Source organism: Anolis sagrei, chromosome 9 (assembly GCF_037176765.1).
Source record: "Anolis sagrei isolate rAnoSag1 chromosome 9, rAnoSag1.mat, whole genome shotgun sequence".
Taxonomy (NCBI): Eukaryota; Metazoa; Chordata; class Lepidosauria; order Squamata; family Dactyloidae; genus Anolis; species Anolis sagrei.
In genome coordinates, this window is record NC_090029.1 from 22,126,628 (window position 1) to 22,146,673 (window position 20,046).

Here is a 20,046-nt window from a genome sequence, read left to right on the forward strand (position 1 = left end):
GATTGTAGGTGAACTATAAATCCCAGCAACTACAACTCCCAAATGAGAAAAATCAACCCCCCTCAAAACCTCAAGATTTCAAATGTGGGCATATCAGATATTAGTGTCACATTTGATCAAGTGAATGGAAATACATTCTGCATATTAGATATTTTCATTACGATTCATAACAATACCAACATTATATTGTCGAAGGCTTTCATGGCTGGAATCACTAGGTTCTTGTGGGTTTTTTCGGGCTATATGGCCATGTTCTAGAGGCATTTCTCCTGACGTTTCGCCTGCATCTATGGCAAGCATCCTCAGAGGTTGTGAGGTCTGTTGGAATTAGGACAATGGGTTTATATATATCTGTGGAATGGCTGGGGTGGGGCAAGGAGCTCTTCCCTGCTGCAGTTAGGTGTGAATGTTCAGCTGATCACCTTCATTAGCATTTGAAGGCCTGCCTGCGCCTGGGAAAATCTGTTGCTGGGAGGTGTTAATCTGTGCCTGGTTTTTTCCTCTCTGTTGTTTAGCTGTTATAATTTTAGAGTTTTTTAATACTGGTAGCCAGATTTTGTTCATTTTCATGGTCTCTTCCTTTCTGTTGAAATTGTCCACATGCTTGTGGATTTCAATGGCTTCTCTGTGTAGTCTGACATGGTGGTTGTTGGTGTGGTCCAGCATTTCTGTGTTCTCAAATAATATGCTGTGTCCAGGCTGGTTCATCAGGTGCTCTGCTATGGCTGACTTCTCTGGTTGAAGGAGTCTGCAGTGCCTTTCATGTTCCTGGACCCTACCATTGGATCCCCCACATACGACCTAGCAAAATTTCTTGCTGCACAGTTACAAAGCCATATTGGGCTCACTACACACTACATCAAGGACTCAGCCCACTTCATAGAAAAAATCAGCAATCTCAAGCTAAATACAAACGACAAACTGATCAGCTTCGATGTGGTATCTCTATTTACCATGGTCCCGATAGCAGACACCATGGCACTCATCAACCAGAGGTTCCCAGAAGACATCACGGCTCTGTTTCACCATTGCCTCACCACCAGTTACTTTCAGTGGGACAATGAATTCTACGAACAGAAAGATGGAGTAGCTATGGGGAGCCCTCTCAGCCCAGTCATAGCTAACTTCTACATGGAACACTTTGAAGAACAAGCCCTGGAAACAGCAACCAAAAAGCCCACAATATGGTTCAGATATGTGGATGACACCTTCACCATTTGGAGCCATGGAGAAGAAGAACTCAACAGGTTCCTGGACCATCTTAACAGCATCCACCCAAACATCCAGTTCACCATGGAAAAAGAAAAGGAAGGAAGACTGCCTTTTCTAGATGTCCTAGTCATCCGCAAACCAGATCAACAATTGGGTCACACCGTTTACAGAAAACCCACACACACAGATAGATATCTACATAAAAACTCCAACCATCACCCAAGTCAAAAAAGAAGCACCATTAAAGCCTTGGCAGACCGTGCAAAAAGAATCTGCGAACCCCACCTCCTCCAAGAGGAACTGAACCACCTCAACTGGGCTCTCCAGGCCAATGGATATTCCACCTCAGACATCAGAAGAGCTGCAAGACCACGAACAAGCCACGAGAGTAAAGACGAAGATCCACCCAGAGGAAAAGTGTTCCTGCCATACATCAAGGGAACCACTGACCGCATAGGGAAGCTGATGAGGAAACACAACATACAAACAATCTACAAACCCACCAAGAAAATCCAACAAATGCTACGTTCAGCAAAGGACAAGAGGGATCCTCTCACCTCTGCAGGAGTCTACCGTATACCATGCAGCTGTGGACAAGTCTACATAGGGACCACCAAACGCAGCGCCCAGACACGCATCAAGGAACATGAAAGGCACTGCAGACTCCTTCAACCAGAGAAGTCAGCCATAGCAGAGCACCTGATGAACCAGCCTGGACACAGCATATTATTTGAGAACACAGAAATGCTGGACCACACCAACAACCACCATGTCAGACTACACAGAGAAGCCATTGAAATCCACAAGCATGTGGACAATTTCAACAGAAAGGAAGAGACCATGAAAATGAACAAAATCTGGCTACCAGTATTAAAAAACTCTAAAATTATAACAGCTAAACAACAGAGAGGAAAAAACCAGGCACAGATTAACACCTCCCAGCAACAGATTTTCCCAGGCGCAGGCAGGCCTTCAAATGCTAATGAAGGTGATCAGCTGAACATTCACACCTAACTGCAGCAGGGAAGAGCTCCTTGCCCCACCCCAGCCATTCCACAGATATATATAAACCCATTGTCCTAATTCCAACAGACCTCACAACCTCTGAGGATGCTTGCCATAGATGCAGGCGAAACGTCAGGAGAAATGCCTCTAGAACATGGCTCTATAGCCCGAAAAAACCCACAAGAACCTAATACCAACATTACAGTTTATGAAGTAGCAATGAAAATAATTTTATGGTTGGTGGTTGCCACAACATGAGGAACTGTACTAAGGGGTCAGGGCATTAGGAAGGTTGAGAACCAATGAGCAGGAGGGAGAGCAAGGGGCAAAGTCTGCTCTTTGTTAACTCAATACATCAGTTTCACTATGTGTGTGTGTACTATATATATTGCTCTAAATAGTAGTTTTGTGTGTTCTTCCTCATTAATTACTTTTGCTTTCTTGTTGCCAGACCACACTCTGGTGTGGCTTGGCCACATAAGACTTGGTTTCCAGCTGTGAAATGCTAGAGGAGATGCCGTCCATGGTTTTGGGCACAGAAAGTTCTTTCATACAATCTGCTTTCTGTTCCTCTGTGGCCCCTTCTGCACTGCCATATAATCCAGTTCAAAGCAGATAATCTGGATTTTATTTGGCAGTGTAGAAGGGGCCTTGGAATCAGTCAGGATTTGGTAAAAGTTTCCCCTTGACATTAAGTCTAGTTGTGTTTGACTCTGGGGTGTGGTGCTCATCTTCATTTCTAAGCCAAAGAGCTGGCTTTGTCCATAGACACCTCCAAAGTCATGTGGCCAGCACCAAAGTAGTACCTGGAAATGTGAGATCAAGCAGGAGATGTCTATGGACAGGTTCCTCAGCTTGGAATTGGAGAAAGAGCACCTCCCACAGAGCTGGAGTTGAGTGCCGCCTCCAGAGCCGGAAATGAAAGGAGAAGCTTTTACCTTTGTCTATGTTTGCGTCTCATTATATGTCATTTTAATAAGGCATTGAATGTTTGCCTGTGTCTCTTTATATGTTGTAATCTGCTCTGAGTCCCCTTGGAGAGAAAGACAATATAAATAAATGTTGTTGTTATCCACACTGTTGAAGCAATGCAGTTTGACACCACTTTAACGTCATTTGGCTCAATGCGATGGAATCCCGAGAGTTATAATTTAGTGAAGTGCCAGCACTCTTCGGCAGAGGAAAGCTGAAAACCTTCTAGAACAACAGCTAATATTATTGGACAGCACTGCGTCGTGGCAGACTCAAACTATATTAAGTCTACAGTGTAGATGCACTCTATGATGCCACATCTCATTCCATGGGATAGGAGCCTCATATTTGCAGGTGTTTAGTTGTACAGGTAGATGATCTCAACACCCCTGTGATGCAAAATGGTTATTGACAAGTAGGATGACCAGGTACATATTACTGAAAGCCAGAAAAATTGAAAACAGCTGCTACAGATAATAAAGAAAGCAGTCTCTGACGCTCAAAATAAAAACTTTTGTCTCTAAAAACTGATTTAAAAAAAAAAAAGAGGATGCAAACCTTCATAGTTTTAGAGAAAGATCTAAAACGGAGTCCTGTTTCCTCTACATGTATATGCTAATTTTTTTTGTTGTTGTGTCAGGAGCGACCTGCGAAACTGCAAGTCGCTCCTGTTGTGAGAGAATTGGCCGTCTGCAAGGATGTTGCCCAGGGGATGCCCGGATGATTTTGATGTTTTTATCATCCTTGTGGGAGGCTTCTCTCATGTCCCCGCATGAGGAGCTGGAGCTGATAGAGGGAGCTCATCCGCCTCTCCCGGGATTCGAACCTGTGACCTGTCGGTCTTCAGTCCTGCCAGCACAGAGCTTTAACCCACTGCGCCACCGGGGGCATATGCCAAATAAGGATTGTGCACAGTTTGGGTTGCAAAATTTTTATTTATATGGATCGCTTTTATATGGTTTATATTATATGTAATGTTTGACTGTATTTTATGTTGTTGGGCATTGATTGCCGATTGTAAACCTCCTCGAGTCACCTCCGAGCTGAGAGGGGCGGTATACAAGTATCTATATAAATAAAAATTTAATGTTCGTTTGTGGGATTAACATAACTCAAAAACTATTGGGCAAATTGACACCAAATTTGGACACAATACACCTATCAAGCCAACGAGTGACCATCACTCATAAAAACACTGAAAAACACAGCAGAAGAAACTTAAAAAGTCAAAAAACAAAAAATTACATTACAACGCATGTGCAAAACCACATATATACACAAACACACATACATACACATATGCACAAATATATACATGCATATATGCATATATACACACACGCAAAACACATATACACAGACTGGGCCACAGCAACGTGTGGCAGGGAACAGCTAGTAGTAAATAAATAAATACATAAATAATATGAGTCTTTGCTACCATATAATCCAGTTCAAATCAGATAATCTGGATTGTATATGGCAGTGCAGGAGGCGCTTGAAAGTACCTAAGCTCCATACACCTTAATGTAAGTGTGAACGCCAGCTAGAGTAGGGACAATAGGACAGAACTTCATATTATTTATTTCTGGAAACCTTGGGAGGCTGTTTAGTCAAGTCCTATCTTTAATCATATTTCAATGTATTTCAAAACATTCGTTGATTAAACTTCCTTCAATTCAAAGCATTGTATGTGTCTGATTATGTGCGTGTGGAGGATGTTGAAGAGTTCATAACTTAATTTAGATATATTTATATCAAAAAATTTGTTTTCTTAAGATTCCAGGAAGTTGAGTCTTGTTAAACGTTACCACTTCCTGTAAGTTTTAGATCTTGTGCAAAAATAACCATCGTTCGCCTTTGTGACCAAGGCAACTTTATGTTACAACTTTTGCAAAAATATAGATGTTGTTACATTGTGTATTAGGTGGGCAAACTTAAGTAACAAGGAGTTCTCTGGTGCCTCGACAAACTACAACTCTTAAGTTTTCATAGCATTGTGCAATGGTAGTCAAAGTGGTGTCAAACTGCATTCATTCTACTTATAGATTCTAGACCATGCCTGGCCAAACTTTGGCCCTCCAGGTATTTTGGACTCCAACTCCCACAATTCCTAACAACCGGTAGGCTATTAGGAATTGTGGGAGTTGAAGTCCAAAACACCGGGAGGGCTGAAGTTTGCCCATGCCTGGTTTAGAATCTATTCAGTAGATTTCTGATAGTCTTAGAAACCTCTTTGGCAGAGAAGGCTGAAGATCTCTCCCCATGTCCTTCTCTTCCTTTTGCTGGTGAACTACAACTCCCAGAATTCAAAAAACAGCCACTACCCCCAACCCCACCAATATTTAATGTTGGCCATGTAGGTAGTGTGCCAAGTTTGGTGCAGATCCATTGTGAGCTGGATTCAGAGTGCTCTTTGATTGTAGGTGAACTATAAATCCCAGCAGCAATAAGGTCTATATTCTCCAAACTTCACCAGTGTTCACATTTGTGCTTATTGAGTATTATTGGTGGGGTTCAGAATATTATTTGATTGTAGGTGAACTATAAATCCCAGCAACTACAACTCCCAAATGTCAAGATCTATTTTCCCCAAATTCCACCAGTGTTCATATTTGGGCATACTGAGTATTAATGCCAAGTTTGGTCCAGATCCATCACTGTTTGAGTCCACAGTGCTCTCTGGATGTAGGTGAACTATAACTCCAAAACTCAAGGTCAATGCCCACAAACCCTTCCAGTATTTTCTGTTGGGCATGGGAGTTCTGTGTGCCAAGTTTGGTTCAATTCCATCATTGATGGAGTTCAGAATGCTCTTTGGTTGTAGGTGAACTATAAATCCCAGCAATTACAATTCCCAAATGACAAAATCAATTCCTCCCCCAACCCCACCAGCATTCAAATTGGGGCATATTGGGTATTTGTGCCAAATTTGGTCCAGTGAATGAAAACACATCCTTCATATCGGATATTTACACTGCAATTCATAACAATAGAAAAATTACTGTTATGAAGTAGCAATGAAAATAATGTTATGGTTGGGGGGTCACCACTACATGACGAACTGTATTAAGGGGTCACAGCATTAGGAAGGTTGAGAACCACTGGTGTAGACGCTACCCTATTTGGCAAAATAATAGAACAACAAAAAGGGAATGAATTTCAATGATATCCTGGTTATTACAAAACGGGAGTTGATATCATTAAGTTGTGATTTGGAGCTAATTACTTCAAAGATCTGCCATTGTCCTCAAATCATGACACCACTAACATTGGGGAAATATGTTATTTCTAGGAGTGCAAGAGAAATGGAGCAGCGCCAGCTTCTAGAACCTGTGGCTCCTGTTTTTGCCAGCGCACAGCCAGGGTGGTCTGGCAAAAGCAGCGGTGGACTTGGATGTGGGACAAACAGCTTTGAAATTGGTGCTCCAACATCCATTCAGGCTCACCCTTTGGCAAAACACCAGCTATGCTATCGACGCAGAGGCTTACGGCAATTGTATTTGACACCATATTGACTGCAGCATGTTTGTATCAAGTTGGATGTTCTTTCTACCCTTCTCCCATTCTGCAACCAAATACTGCACTGTGTGTTGTTGAAGGCTTTCGTGGCCAGAATCACTGGATTGCTGTGAGTTTTCCACGATTTATGGCTATGTTCCAGAAGCATTCTCTCCTGATGTTTCATCTATGGCAGACATTCTCAGAGGTTACAGAGCCAACAATGTGATGTGGAGGCAAAAAAAGCCAATGGGATTTTGGCTGCATAAATAGGAGACTAGTGTCTAGATCCAGGGAAGTCATGCTCTATTCTGCCTTGGTTAGACCACACCTGGAATATCACTGTGTCCAATCCTGGTCACCACAATTGAAGAGAGATGTTGACAAGTTGGAATGTGTCCAGAGGAGAGCAACTAAAATGATCAAGGATCTGGAGAACAAGCCCTATGAGGAGTGGCTTAAAGAGCTGGGCATGTTTAGCCTGCAGAAGAGAAGGCTGAGAGGAGACATGATAACTATGTATAAATATGTGAGAGAAAGTCATAGGGAGGAGGGAGCAAGCTTATTTTCTGCTGCCCTGGAGACTTGGATGCGGAACAATGGCGTCAAACTACAGAAATGGAGATTCCATCTGAACATAAGGAAGAACTTCCAGACTGTGAGAACTGTTCAGCAGTGGAACTCTCTGCCCTGGAGTGTGGCAGAGGCTCCTTCTCTGGAGGCTTTTAAACAGAGGCTGGATGGCCATCTGTTGGGGGTGCTTTGAATGCAATTTTCCTGCTTCTTGGCAGGGGGGTGGACTGGAAGGCCCGTGTGGTCTCTTCCAACTCTATGATTCTATGATTATAAGACTTCACAAGCTCTGAGGATGCCTGCCACAGATGTGGGTGAAACATCAGGAGAAAATGCTTCTGGAACAAGGCCATACACACTGGAAAACTCACAGCAGCCCAAATACTGCACTTCTTCTGTTCAAAGACGCACTTTCTCCCCGATATATAAACATCTCTAAAAAATTGAGTGTGTCTTAGGCCCCTTTTACACTGTCAAATAAAATCCAGACTATCTGGTTTGTACTGGATTATATGGCAGTGCAGACTCAGATAATCCAGTTCAAAGCCGTATAGAAGGGGGTCTTAGAATCGAGGGTGCTTTTATATATAAATAAAGCTTTTTATGTTGGGGAGTGTTGAAATTAGAGTGAGTCACGGGCTGGATCTACACTGCCATATAATCCAGATTGTCAAAGCAGGTAATCCAGATTATCTGCTTTGAACCAGATTATATGTGTCTACACTGCCAAATTATCTAGTTCAAAGCAGACGATCTGGATTTTGCATGGCAGTGTAGACGGGGCCTTAGAATTGGAAAAATATGGCATATGTGCTATATTTGAGTCAACGAGCTGTCAGAATTTGAAACACAACTACAGCCCATCCCTTTTGGCAGACCAAACCAGTCAACTTTGTACCATGAGTTTTGGATTTGCATTCTGATCTTTGTACCATGTTTTCTGGTGAATGCTGTTTATAGTTATGTGTTTTGTGGTCATTTTCCGTTGATGTGTTTTGACCATGTTGTGCCACACCTCAAGAAATAAGGAAAGACGGTCAACAAAGTATTATTATTATTGGGTTGCTGTGAGTTTTCCGGGCTGTATGGCCATGTTCCAGAAGCATTCTCTCCTGACGTTTCACCCACATCTATGGTAGGCATCCTCAAAGATTGTGAAGTCTCACAACCTCTGAGGATGCCTGCCATAAATGTGGGCAAAATGTCAGTAGAGAATGCTTCTGGAACAAGGCCATATAGCCTGAAAAACTCACAACAACCCAGTGATTCCGACCATGAAAACCTTTGGCAACATATTATTATTAGAATTAGAATTAGCCTTATTATTATTATTATTATTATTATTATTACCATTATTATTAGCATTGGCATTAGCATGATGATGATGATGATGATGATGATGATGATGATGACTGCACTTAATATAAAAAACTTGGGCTTACATTTCAATTTGCACGAAGGGAGAGCATGTTTTTGGATGTTAAAAACGAATGCATCCCAAATCAAACCAGCATATGAACTGTGCAGGAGAATGCACACATACTCTGATTCTGGAAAAGTTCCTATTTTGCCTGCAACCCCTCAAATCCCTTACATAGCATGGCTAAGAGTGCAGGGAATAATTTCAGAGAAAAACTAATTTGCATTATATAATGTGTTGAGAGCTGTTGCTTCAAACCCATGCCTGTGTTTCACACTCTGGAGGGCTTCACTCCATGAGTAGAGCCAATGCTTCTCTGATGATATGCTCAGCTCAACAATTTGTAACCAATGCCTGCAATAAGATCACAAATGCTTTCACAAACACACAAATCCAGTCCCAGTCACACTTCCCTCAGTATTATCCATCTAGAGCCTTATTTTAAAGGTGGGAAATTTTTAGTTCTTCCTGTTGTCAGGCCTCATTCACACTGCTAAATAAAATCTAGATTATCTGATTTGAACTGGGTTATATGGCACTGTAGACACATATAATCCAGTTCAAATCAGATAATCTGTATTAAATAAAGGTAAAGTTTTCCCCTTGACATTAAGTCTAGTTGATTCTAACTCTGGCGGGTGGCATTCATCTCCATTTCTAAGACAAAAAGCCAGTGTTGTCCATAGACACCTCCAAGGTCAAGTGGCCGACATGACTGCATGAGGCACCATTACCATCCAGCCGAAGCGGTACCTATTGATCTACTCACATTTGCATGTCAGTAGAAGCTAGGGCCAACAATGGAAGCTCACCCTGTCCCGTGGATTCAAACCGCCAGCCTTCTGGTCAGCAAGTTCTGCAGCTTAGCAGTTTAACCTGCTGCGCCACCACGGCCCCTCCAATCTGCTTTGATAATATGGATTATATGGTGTATATCCAGCCTCAGAAACCTAATAATGAGGTATGTCAATTTGTTTTGCAAATCCATTGCAAATCACCCAGTATATCCAGTGTGATCTACATCCGTGTTTCTCATGCTATCTGTCTCTGATGTGGACAACCACTCATTATTGTTTTCCAATGGAGCTCTTTTCCATTTGGCATCCATTGGGTACAACTGTTTCTATCTTTCCTGGAAATGCTCCATGAAGTGGCAGCTGGTGCCACAGGGACCGGCAACAGTCTAGAAGCCAACACTTTGAGTTGTCCTGGTCTACATGGCAGTTCAAGGGGCCAGCTTTAGCACAGTGGATTAAACTGCCAAGCTGCAGAAAATCTTGCCGACTGAATGGTTGGCAGTTTAAGCCTGGGTCGGGGTGAGCTCCCGCTGTCAGCCCTAGCTTTTGCTCACTTAGCAGATCGAAAACAGCAATGTGAGGAGATAAATAGGTACCACTTTAAGCAGAGAGGTAATAAAAAGCACCCATAAGGACATGCTGACGACTCGATCGGGAGGACATCTACGAGCAACAAAGCTCCTCGGTATGGAAAATGGAGTGACAACACTGAATTCGAGCACAGCCTCCTGATGCCAGAAATGGAAAAAGATGGGAAAGCCTTTACCTCTGTTTATGTATTGTCTGTAATTGTATAACGGCATTGAATGTTTGCCATATATGTTCTGTAATCCGCCCTGAGTCCTCTTGGGGAGATAGAGCGGAATATAAATAAAGTATGTTATTAGTATATCTATCTAAATATCTAAATAAAACTGTAATGTTCGTTTGTGGGATTAACATAATTCAAAAACCACTGGACCAATTGACACCAAATTTGGCAGAATATGTCCAACAACCAATGAGTGACCATCACTCAAAAATGATTTTGTCATTTGGAAGTTGTAATTGCTGGGATTTACAGTTCACCTAAAATCAAAGAGCATTCTGAACTCCACTAATGATGGAATTGAACCAAACTTGGTACATTGGACTTCCAAGACCAACAGAAAACAGTAGAAGGGTTTGGTGGGCATTGACCTTGAGTTTTGGAGCTGTTGTTTACCTACACCCAGAGAGCACTGTGGACTCAAACAATGATGGATCTGGACCAAACTTGGCACGAATACTCCATATGCCCAAATATGAACACAGCTGGAGTTTGGGGGAAATAGACCTTGACATTTGGGAGTTGTAGATACTGGGATTTATAGTTCACCTACAATCAAAGAGCATTCTGAACCCCGCCAATGACAGAATTGAAACAAACTTTCCACACAGAACCCCCAAGACAAACAGAAAATACTGTGTTTTCTGATGGTTTTGGTGACCCCTCTGACACCTCTTTATGACCTCCGCAGGGGTCCCGAGCCCCAGGTTGAGAAATGCTGCCTTAAGGCCATCCAGTCCAACTCCCTTCACCGGGGCAAGAAAACATAACCAAAGCCCTCCTGACAAAAGGCCATCCAGCCATAAATATAGATAGATAGATAGATAGATAGATAGATAGATAGATATGATTCACACCCATATATGACAGATATGGTATCCTAGATTTGAAAGGGACCTCTAAAGAGAACAATTCTATGTTGCATGTTCCAGAGTAGGCAAACCAGACAATCTCAACATCAACACTGACAAAGAAACAAAAAGGAATACTGTTTACGCACAAGCATAAAGAAATGACATATATTAGAAACCAAAACTTTCTCATTACTTTATTTTCCCGTTCACCAGACTGGGCCACAGCAATGTGTGGCAGGGGACAGCTAATTACATTATAAACATACTGATTAGATGCAATTTAAACTTAACCATGCCTTATCTCACAGATGTCTAGGAACTACAATGTGGTAGGCTCAAAGATACTTAGACCAATAATCCAAAACTATAGTTCCCAGGAAGCTCTGTGTATAAAGAAGCAGTAGTGAACTCATTTATGTCTAACTAGCCATCCCTGCCACGCGTTGCTGTGGCCCACATGGGGGTTCTGTGTGGAAGGTTTGGTCCATTTCTATCGTTGGTGGGGTTCAGAATGCTCTATGATTGTAGGTGAACTATACATCCTAGCAACTACAACTCCCAAATGTCAAGATTCTATTTCCCCTGAACTCAACCAGTGTTCACATTTGGGCATATTGAGTATTCTTGTAGAGTTTGGTCCAGATCCATCATTGTTTGAGTCCACAGTGATCTCTGGATGTAGGTGAACTACAACTCCAAAACCAAAGGGCACTGCCCACCAAACCTTTCCAGTATTTTTTGTTGGTCATGTGTGCCAAGTTTGGTTCAATTCCATCGTTGGTGGGGTTGAGATTGCTCTGTGATTGTAGGTGAACTATAAATCCCAGCAACTACAACTTCCAAATGACAAAATCATTTTTTTTTAGTGAAGGACATACATTGGGTTGTTAGGTGTCTTGTGTCCAAATTTGGTGTCAATTCATCCAGTGGTTTTTGAGTTCTGTTAATCCCACAAACGAACATTACATTTTTATTTATATAGATAGATTCTCTGTGCTCTAAAATGTGTGCCAAGTCCATTCAATAGGCTTTCAACTGGTTTATATTTGTGAGAGCATTTCCTCCGCCTGCTTCCTATTTTATTCGAGTGATTGGAAGAGAGGAAACTTCCACAAAAATCCACTTTGCTGGAAAAACTGCCCATTAGCGGAGAGGATTGTGTCGGGACAAAAGTGCATTGGCACAATTGGTGCAAGCAAACTTTGTTGGCAGAAGCAAGCAGGAGCCCTCTTTGGAAAGGCAAGCATTTCCAAAATGCTTGAAAGGAGAAAGAGAGGGGCCGAAACAGTTCTCGACAGATCCATTTCAAGCTCTATTAAGGGAAAGAGGGGGAGAAATGAGAGAGGAACGGTTCACCCTTAATAGATGCAACTTGGAAGGTTGTGTTTGTTGCAGTTTGAAAAGACAAGCATCCAGTCCCTTTGAAGGCAGCTTCAAATACTTGATATAATAAAGCAAAGAGTGTTGTTTGCAAAGCAGCTTCCTCATCTATCCATTTATCATGTATATCAGGCATGGGCAAACTTTGTCCCTGCAGGTGTTTTGGACTTCAACTCCCACAATTCCTAACAGCCTAATGGCTGTTAGGAATTGTGGGAGTTGAAGTCCAAAACATCTGGAGGGACAAAGTTTGCCCATGCCTGATAAACATCATTTTGCCACCATATCATACAGCGAGAAGCAGCCTCTGATACACATAACAAGTTCAATTAACTTAACTTGACCCTTTGCAATCATTACATCAAAGCTATAAAGCAGACACTGCCTTACGGTAAATCTACACTGTAAAATTAATGCAGTTTGACACCACTTTAATTTCTGTGGCTTTTTTTTCCATGTCAGGAGCAACTTAGGAAACTTAGGAAACAAGTCTCTTCTGGTGTGAGAGAATTGGCTGTCTGCAAGGACATTGCCCAGGGGACGCCAGGATGTTTTGATGTTTTATCATCCTTGTGGGAGGCTTCTCTCATGTCCTCGCATAGGGAGCTGAAGCTGACAGAGGGAGCTCATCCATGTTCTCCCCGGATTCGAAGCTGCGACCTGTCGGTCTTCGGTCCTGCCGGCACAAGGTGTTAGTCTACTAAAGAGTGCTGGTGCCACAACCAAACAACAACTCCCATGACTCCATAGCATGACAGTTCAAGTAGTGTCGACTGTATTAACGCCCCCTGTGACACAATGGGTTAAACCCTTGTGCCGGCAGGACTGCTGACTGAAAGGTCAGTAGTTCGAATCCAGGGAGAACAGGTTGAGCTCCCTCTGTGAGCTCCAGTTCCCCATGCAGGGATATGAGAGAAAACTCCTACAAGGCTGGTAAAACATCAAAACATTCCGGCTTCCCCTGGGCAACATCCTTGCAGACAGCCAATTCTCTCACACCAGAAGCGACTTGCAGTTTCTCAAGTCGCTCCTGACATTAAAAAAAGATACAACACTGTTTTGGATTCAAATTGTTTTACTATATACTACTGGTTTGTCTTTTATTGTATTGTATGTTTATTTTGTTTTTATGTGTTGTTTTAGGCACTTTGTGCCATGTGTAAGCCACCCTGAGTCCCTTCGGGGAGATGGAGGTGGGGTACAAAAATAAAGTTATATAAAGTTATATATGGGGAGTAGGTGGTGGAATGGGTTAAACCCTTGTACTGCTGAACTGCTGACCTGAAGATTGGCTGTTCAAAGCCGCAGGTTGGGGTGAGCTCCTGCTGTTAGCCCTAGCTCCTGCCAAATTAGCAGTTCAAAAACATGCAAATGTGAGTAGATCATAAGGTACTGCTTCGGCAGGAAGGGAATAAAGGCGCCCATTCGCCATGTCAGTAAACACGACCAGGAGGTGTCTACAGACAAGAGGCTCCTCAGCGTGGAATTGGAAAAAGAGCACCTCCCCATGGCCAGAGTTGAGCATAGCCTCCAAAAGCCGGAGATGAAAGGGAAAGCCTTTACCTTTGTTCTTTGTATGTGTGTGTCATTGTTATAAAAGGTATTGAATGTTTGCCTATCTGTGTATGTTGTCATGCACTCTGAGTCCTCTCATGGAGATAGAGTAGAATATAAATAAAGTGTTGTTGTTGTTGTTATTGTTGTTACATTTATTATTAGATACAACCCAAGGTTTCTGCTGGTTTTGGGTCCATGTAAGGGTTGTTAAAGTTAAAGGTAAAGTTTGTCCCCTGACATTAAGTCCAGTCATGTCTGACTCTGGGGTGTGGTGCTCATCTCCATTTCTAAGCCGAAGAGCCAGTGTTGTCCATAGATATCTCCAAGGTCATGTGGCCGGCATGACTGCATGGAGCGCCGTTACCTTCCTGCCGGAGCGGTACCTACTGATCTACCGACATTTGCATGTTTTCAAACTGCTAGGTTGGCAAAAGCTAGGGCTGACAGCAGAAGCTTACGCCACTCCCCGGAATTGAACCTGCGACCTTTCGGTCAACAAGCTCAGCAGGTCAGCACTTTAACCCACTGCGCCACTGGGGGCTCCTAAGGGTTGTTAAGACACCATTAAATGTATTGTTGAAGGCTTTCATGGCCAGAATCACTGGGTTGCAGTGAGTTTTTCAGGCTGTATGGCCATATTCCAGAAGCATTCTCTTCTGATGTTTCACCTACATCTATGGCAGGCATCCTCAGAGGTTGAGAGGTCTCACAACCTCTGAGGGTGCCTGCCATAGATGCAGGCAAAACAACAGGAGAGGGAATGCTTCTGGAACATGGCCATACAGCCTTGAAAACTCACAACACACCATTAAATGTTGCAGAAGGAGATGATAAAAGTTGGGTCCCAAAGACTGAAAGAGGACAAAAACTCCTGATCAGAACTAGTTTGCTGCAGACAAACAGCTCAGTGTTCTGCTTCCTTCCAGGACCCAGAAGGTCTCCAAAGTTCAGGGTTCGAGGTCTCTCTGGATCCCTCTGCCCCCTCCCCAGACAAAAGCTGGCTTTGAGGACAGGCAAACGCCACTCCTCGCAGTGTGGCTAATGCAGGACAATGAACAACCACTGCCTTTCAGCTCTGTCTGTCGCTGGGGTTGCCCTTTTCCTTTTTACCCCAACATCCTGCAAGGCTTGGATATGAAACTGGCAACCCCCTTGCACAGCATCAGCATCCTCAACACTGGGGTGCCTGTATCAATGAAAAGTTGGCCAGCTGTGCAGAAAGCAGCTTGCTTTCTGCTGCCCTGGAGACTAGGACTTGGAACAATAGCTTCAAACTACAGGAAAGGAGATTCCACCTGAACATGAGGAAGAACTTCCTAAGTGTGAGAGCTGTTCAGCAGTGGAACTCCCTGCCCCAGAGTGTGGTAGAGGCTCCTTCTTTGGAGGCTTTGAAACAGAGACTGGATGGCCATCTGTCGGGGATGCTTTGAATGCAATTTTCCTGCTTCTTGGAAGAATGGGGTTGGACTGGATGGCCCATGAGGTCTTTTCCAATTCTATGATTCTATAAAACAATGTTTCTTAATCTTCCTAATGCCACCACCCCTTAATACAGTTTCTCATGTTGTGGTGATCACAAACCATTACATTATTTTTGTTGCTACTTCATTACAGTAATTTTGCTACTGTTAGGTATCGTAATGTAAATGTCTAATATGCAGGATGCATTTTCATTCACTGGACCAAATCTGGCACAAATACCTGATACATTCAAATTTGAATACTGATGGGGTTTGGGGGGGGGGGGTTGATTTTGTAATTTGAAAGTTGTAGTTGCTGGGATGTATAGTTCACCTACGATCAAAGAACATTCTGAACTCCACCAATGATGGAATTGAACCAAACTTGGCACACAGAACTCCCACAACCAAAAGAAAGTACTGAAAGGTTTTGGTGGGCATTGACCTTGAGTTTTGGAGTTGTAGTTCATCTATATCCAGAGAGCTCTGTGGACCCAAACAATGATGGATCTGGACCAAACTTGGAACAAATAATCAATATGCCCAAATGTGAACACTAATGAAATTTGGGGAAAATAGACCTTGACATTTGGGAGTTGTAGTTGCTGGGATTGATAGTTCATCTGCAGTCAGAGAAAATTCTGAACTCCCCAACAATAGAATTGGGGCAAACTTCTCACACAGAATCTCCATGACCAACAGAAAAGGCTGTGGTTTCTGATGGTCTTTGATGACCACTCTGACATATCCTTCTGACCCCCAGGTTGAGAAACACTGAACTACAGGAAAGGAGATTCCACCTGAACATGAGGAAGAACTTCCTAACTGTGAGAGCCGTTCAGCAGTGGAACTCTCTGACCTGGAGTGTGATGGAGGCTCCTTCTTTGGAGAGGCTGGATAGCCATCTGTCGGGAGTGCTTTGAAAGCAATTTTCCTGATTTTTGGCAGGAAGTTGGACTGGATGGTCCACAAGTTCACTTCCAACTCTATGATTCTATAAAAGGTGATGAACAGAGGCCTGCAAATGCAAGCTGGCACCCTTGGGGACTTTCCCCTCACTTTGGGATTTTGGTGGGGTTTTCTGCAGAGATAAAAGGAGTATAGTGTCTAGGCCCAGGGAAGTCATGCTACCTCTCTATTCTGCCTTGGTTAGACCACACCTGAAATATTGTGTCCAATTCTGGGCACCACAATTGAAGAGAGATATTGACAAGCTGGAATGTGTCCAGAGGAGGGCGACTAAAATGATCAAGGGTCTGGAGAACAAGCCCTATGAGGAGCGGCTTAAAGAGCTGGGCATGTTTAGCTTTCAGAAGAGAAGGCTAAGAGGAGACATGATAGCCATGTATAAATATGTGAGAGGAAGTCATAGGAAGGAAGGAGCCTGAAGAAGAGAAGGCTGAGAGGAGATATGATAGCCATGTATAAATACGTGAGAAAAAGTCATAGGGAGGAGGTAGAGAACATGTTTTCTGCTGCCTTGAAGACCAGGACGCGGAACAATGGCTTCAAATACATGAAAGGAGATTCCATCTGAACATTAGGAAGAACTTCTTGACTGTGAGAGCCGTTCAGCAGTGGAACTCTCTGCCCCTGAGTGTGGTAGAGGCTCCTGTTTTGGAAGCTTTTAAACAGAGGCTGGGTGGCTATCTGTTTGGATGCAATTTTCCTGCTTCTTGGCAGAATGGGGTTGGACTGGAAGGCCCATGAGGTCTCTTCCAACGCTATAATTCTATGAAAAGGAGTTCAGAAGCCCTCTTCTACTCTCTCCTGATTGACCAGATCCAACATCCATCAACAAGCCAAGCTCTGCCCCTCTTCCACTGGCCTCAACTTGGGCCAAAGATCCTCCCAAAGCCAGTAAGGAAAACAACCCTTTAAAGGCGTTTTCTGCTTTGGAGAGCTCCCTCTGCTTCATCTCAGAGGGAAGGAAGGAAGGACAGGGAGATGCAAACATTGCTTTCTTCCCAACCTCCATCCTGCTTTGTGCAATAGGGCTTCTTTCTATGACTAGCCTCCAAAACAGAAACTTTGCAAGGACATTCCTTCCCCACTGACACTGGTTTGCAAAACATGCTGCGGAAAAGGAGGAAGGAAGGGCAGAAGGACTGTTAAGATGCCCCTAAAACCAGGCTTGGGCCAACTTGGGCCCTCCGGGTGCTTTGGACTTCACCTCCCATCATTCCTAACAGTCTCAGGCCCTTTCCTTTTGTCCCTCCGCCACTTAAGCTGGCAGGACTGTTGACCGACAGATCAGCGGTTCGAATCCGGGGAGAACAGGTTGAGCTCACTCTGTGAGCTCCAGCTCCCCATGTAGGGACATGAGAGAAAACTCCCAGAAGATGGAAAAACATCAAAACATTTGGGTGTCCCTGGGCAATGTCCTTGCAGACAGCCAATTCTCTCACGCCTGAAGCAACTTGCAGTTTCTCAAGTCGCTCCTGACACAAAAAGAAAAGATACAACACTGCTTTGGGTTCAAATTGTTGTTTTATATACTACTGGTTGTTTTAGGCACTTTGTGCCATGTGTAAGCTGCCCGAAAATAATACAGCAAAGTTAAACATAAAATAACAGACAAATTACATCACAACAAAATACATAAAATAACGAAATAAAATAAACAGTGCAAAACAACATAATAAAAATCAAACACAAAGTGCGGATACAAAAAATAATGCTATATAAAGTTATATAGAGGGGGACAGCTGGGGCAATGGGTTAAACCCTTGTGCTGCTGAACTGCTGACCTGAAGGTTGGCCGTTCAAAGCTGCGGGTTAGGCTGAGCTCCTGCTGTTAGCCCTAGCTCCTGCCAACCTAACAGTTCGAAAACGTACAAATATGAGTAGATCAAAAGGTACTGCTTCGGAGGGAAGGGAATAAAGGCACCCATGCAGCCATGCCAGCAAACACGACCAACTGGAAAAAGAGCACCTTCCCATGTTGTTGTTCTTTGTATGTGCGTGTCATTGTTATAAAAGGTATTGAATGTTTGCCTATCTGTGTATGTTGTCATCCGCTCTGAGTCCCCTCAGGGAGATAGAGTACAATATAAATAAAGTGTTGTTGTTGTTGTTGTTAGATACAACCCAAGGTTTCTGCTGGTTTGGGGTCCAAGTTGTTAAGACACCATTAAATGTATTGTTGAAGGCTTTCATGGCCAGAATCACTGGGTTGCAGTGAGTTTTTTCAGGTTCCTGAAGCATTCTCTCCTGATGTTTCACCTGCATCTATGGCAGGCATCCAAAAAAGCAAGAGATGAAAGGGGAAGCCTTTGTACTGTCGAAGGCTTTCATGGCTGGAATCACTGGGTTGTTGTAGGTTTTTCCGGGCTATATGGTACCTCTGAGGATGCTTGCCATAGATGCAGGCGAAACGTCAGGAGAAAATGCCTCTAGACCAGGCCCATATAGCCTGGAAAAACCTACAACAACCCAGCCTTTATCTTGGTTCTGTGTATTTGTGTGTCATAGTTATAAAAGGCATTGAATGTTTACCTATCTGTGTATGTTAGGAATGATGGGAGTTGAAGTCCAAAGCACCTGGAGGGCCCAAACTGGCCCCTGCCTGAGCTAGACAATATGACAAAGTAGATCCTGATTGCTTGATCTGGATTCTATAGCAGTGTAGATCAAGCCTGAGCTATTGAACATCAAAGGGAAGTCAAACCGCATCCATTCTACAGTGCAGATGCGCCCAAAGCTTAACTTTCGAAAGAGGAAGCCTTCTGAGAGAGGAAAAAACCCACCCTCTCCCAAAAGTTAGAGGGAAGCCTTGGGAAAACTCCCTTCCCATGGCAGCCTGGACATTACTCACATCTTCCATGGTGGGGAGCGAGGAAGGAGGGAGGAAAAGGAGGAGAAGGAGCCCGGCAATTCCTCGGGAAGATGGAGCTTCAAGGGCTGCTCTGGTTGAAAGGCGACCCCCGGCTTGGCTTCAGGGCTGCTCCATGGTCTCTGGGTCCGGAGGGCATGCAGAAGGGGTCCAGGGCGAAGAAGGAAACTTTTGGGCAGCCCCAAAGAGGAGGAGGAGGAGGAGGAGGATCTCTGCCTGTCGCGCAAGAGAACTTTGCAAAAAGGAGGCTGCCTTGCAGCAGCAGAAGAGGAAAAAAAGCCTGAGTTTCCGGCAGAGTTGGAGCTCTTGGGGGCCGGCGAGAGGAGGAGGAAGAGGAAGGCGGCTCGGAAAGGGAAGCAATGCCTCGCCCGCCCCCAGCAAGCCCTGCATCTACACTGCAGAAGGAATGCAGCTTGACACCACTTGAACTGCCTTGGCTCATGGCTCTAGAATCCCAGGGTTTGTCCTTTGGTGAGGCACCAGCCCTCTTTGGCAGAGAAGGTGCAAGACCTTGTCAAACTACAACTCTCACAACCCCATAGTATTGAGCCATGGCAGTTCAGGGCCCCTTCTGACTTGGCCACGGTGGTCCACGCTTTGGTTACATCCTGTTTAGACTACTGCAATGCTCTCTATGTGGGGTTGCCTCTGAAGACTGCCGGGAAGCTGCATCTA

General features: G+C 43.8%; 1 protein-coding gene across 1 annotated transcript in view; it reads right to left on the reverse strand.

Annotated features, from left to right (window-relative positions):
* Window positions 1-19,702, reverse strand: part of PLEKHO2 (pleckstrin homology domain containing O2) — a 52,674-nt gene extending 32,972 nt beyond the window's left edge. Inside the window, exon 1 of the mRNA XM_060755492.2 lies at window positions 19,354-19,702. Coding sequence (XP_060611475.2) covers window positions 19,354-19,362 — 9 coding nt within the window. The 5' untranslated portion in view covers window positions 19,363-19,702. The remainder of the gene's footprint in view (window positions 1-19,353) is intronic.
* Between the last annotated feature and the right edge of the window lie 344 nt (window positions 19,703-20,046).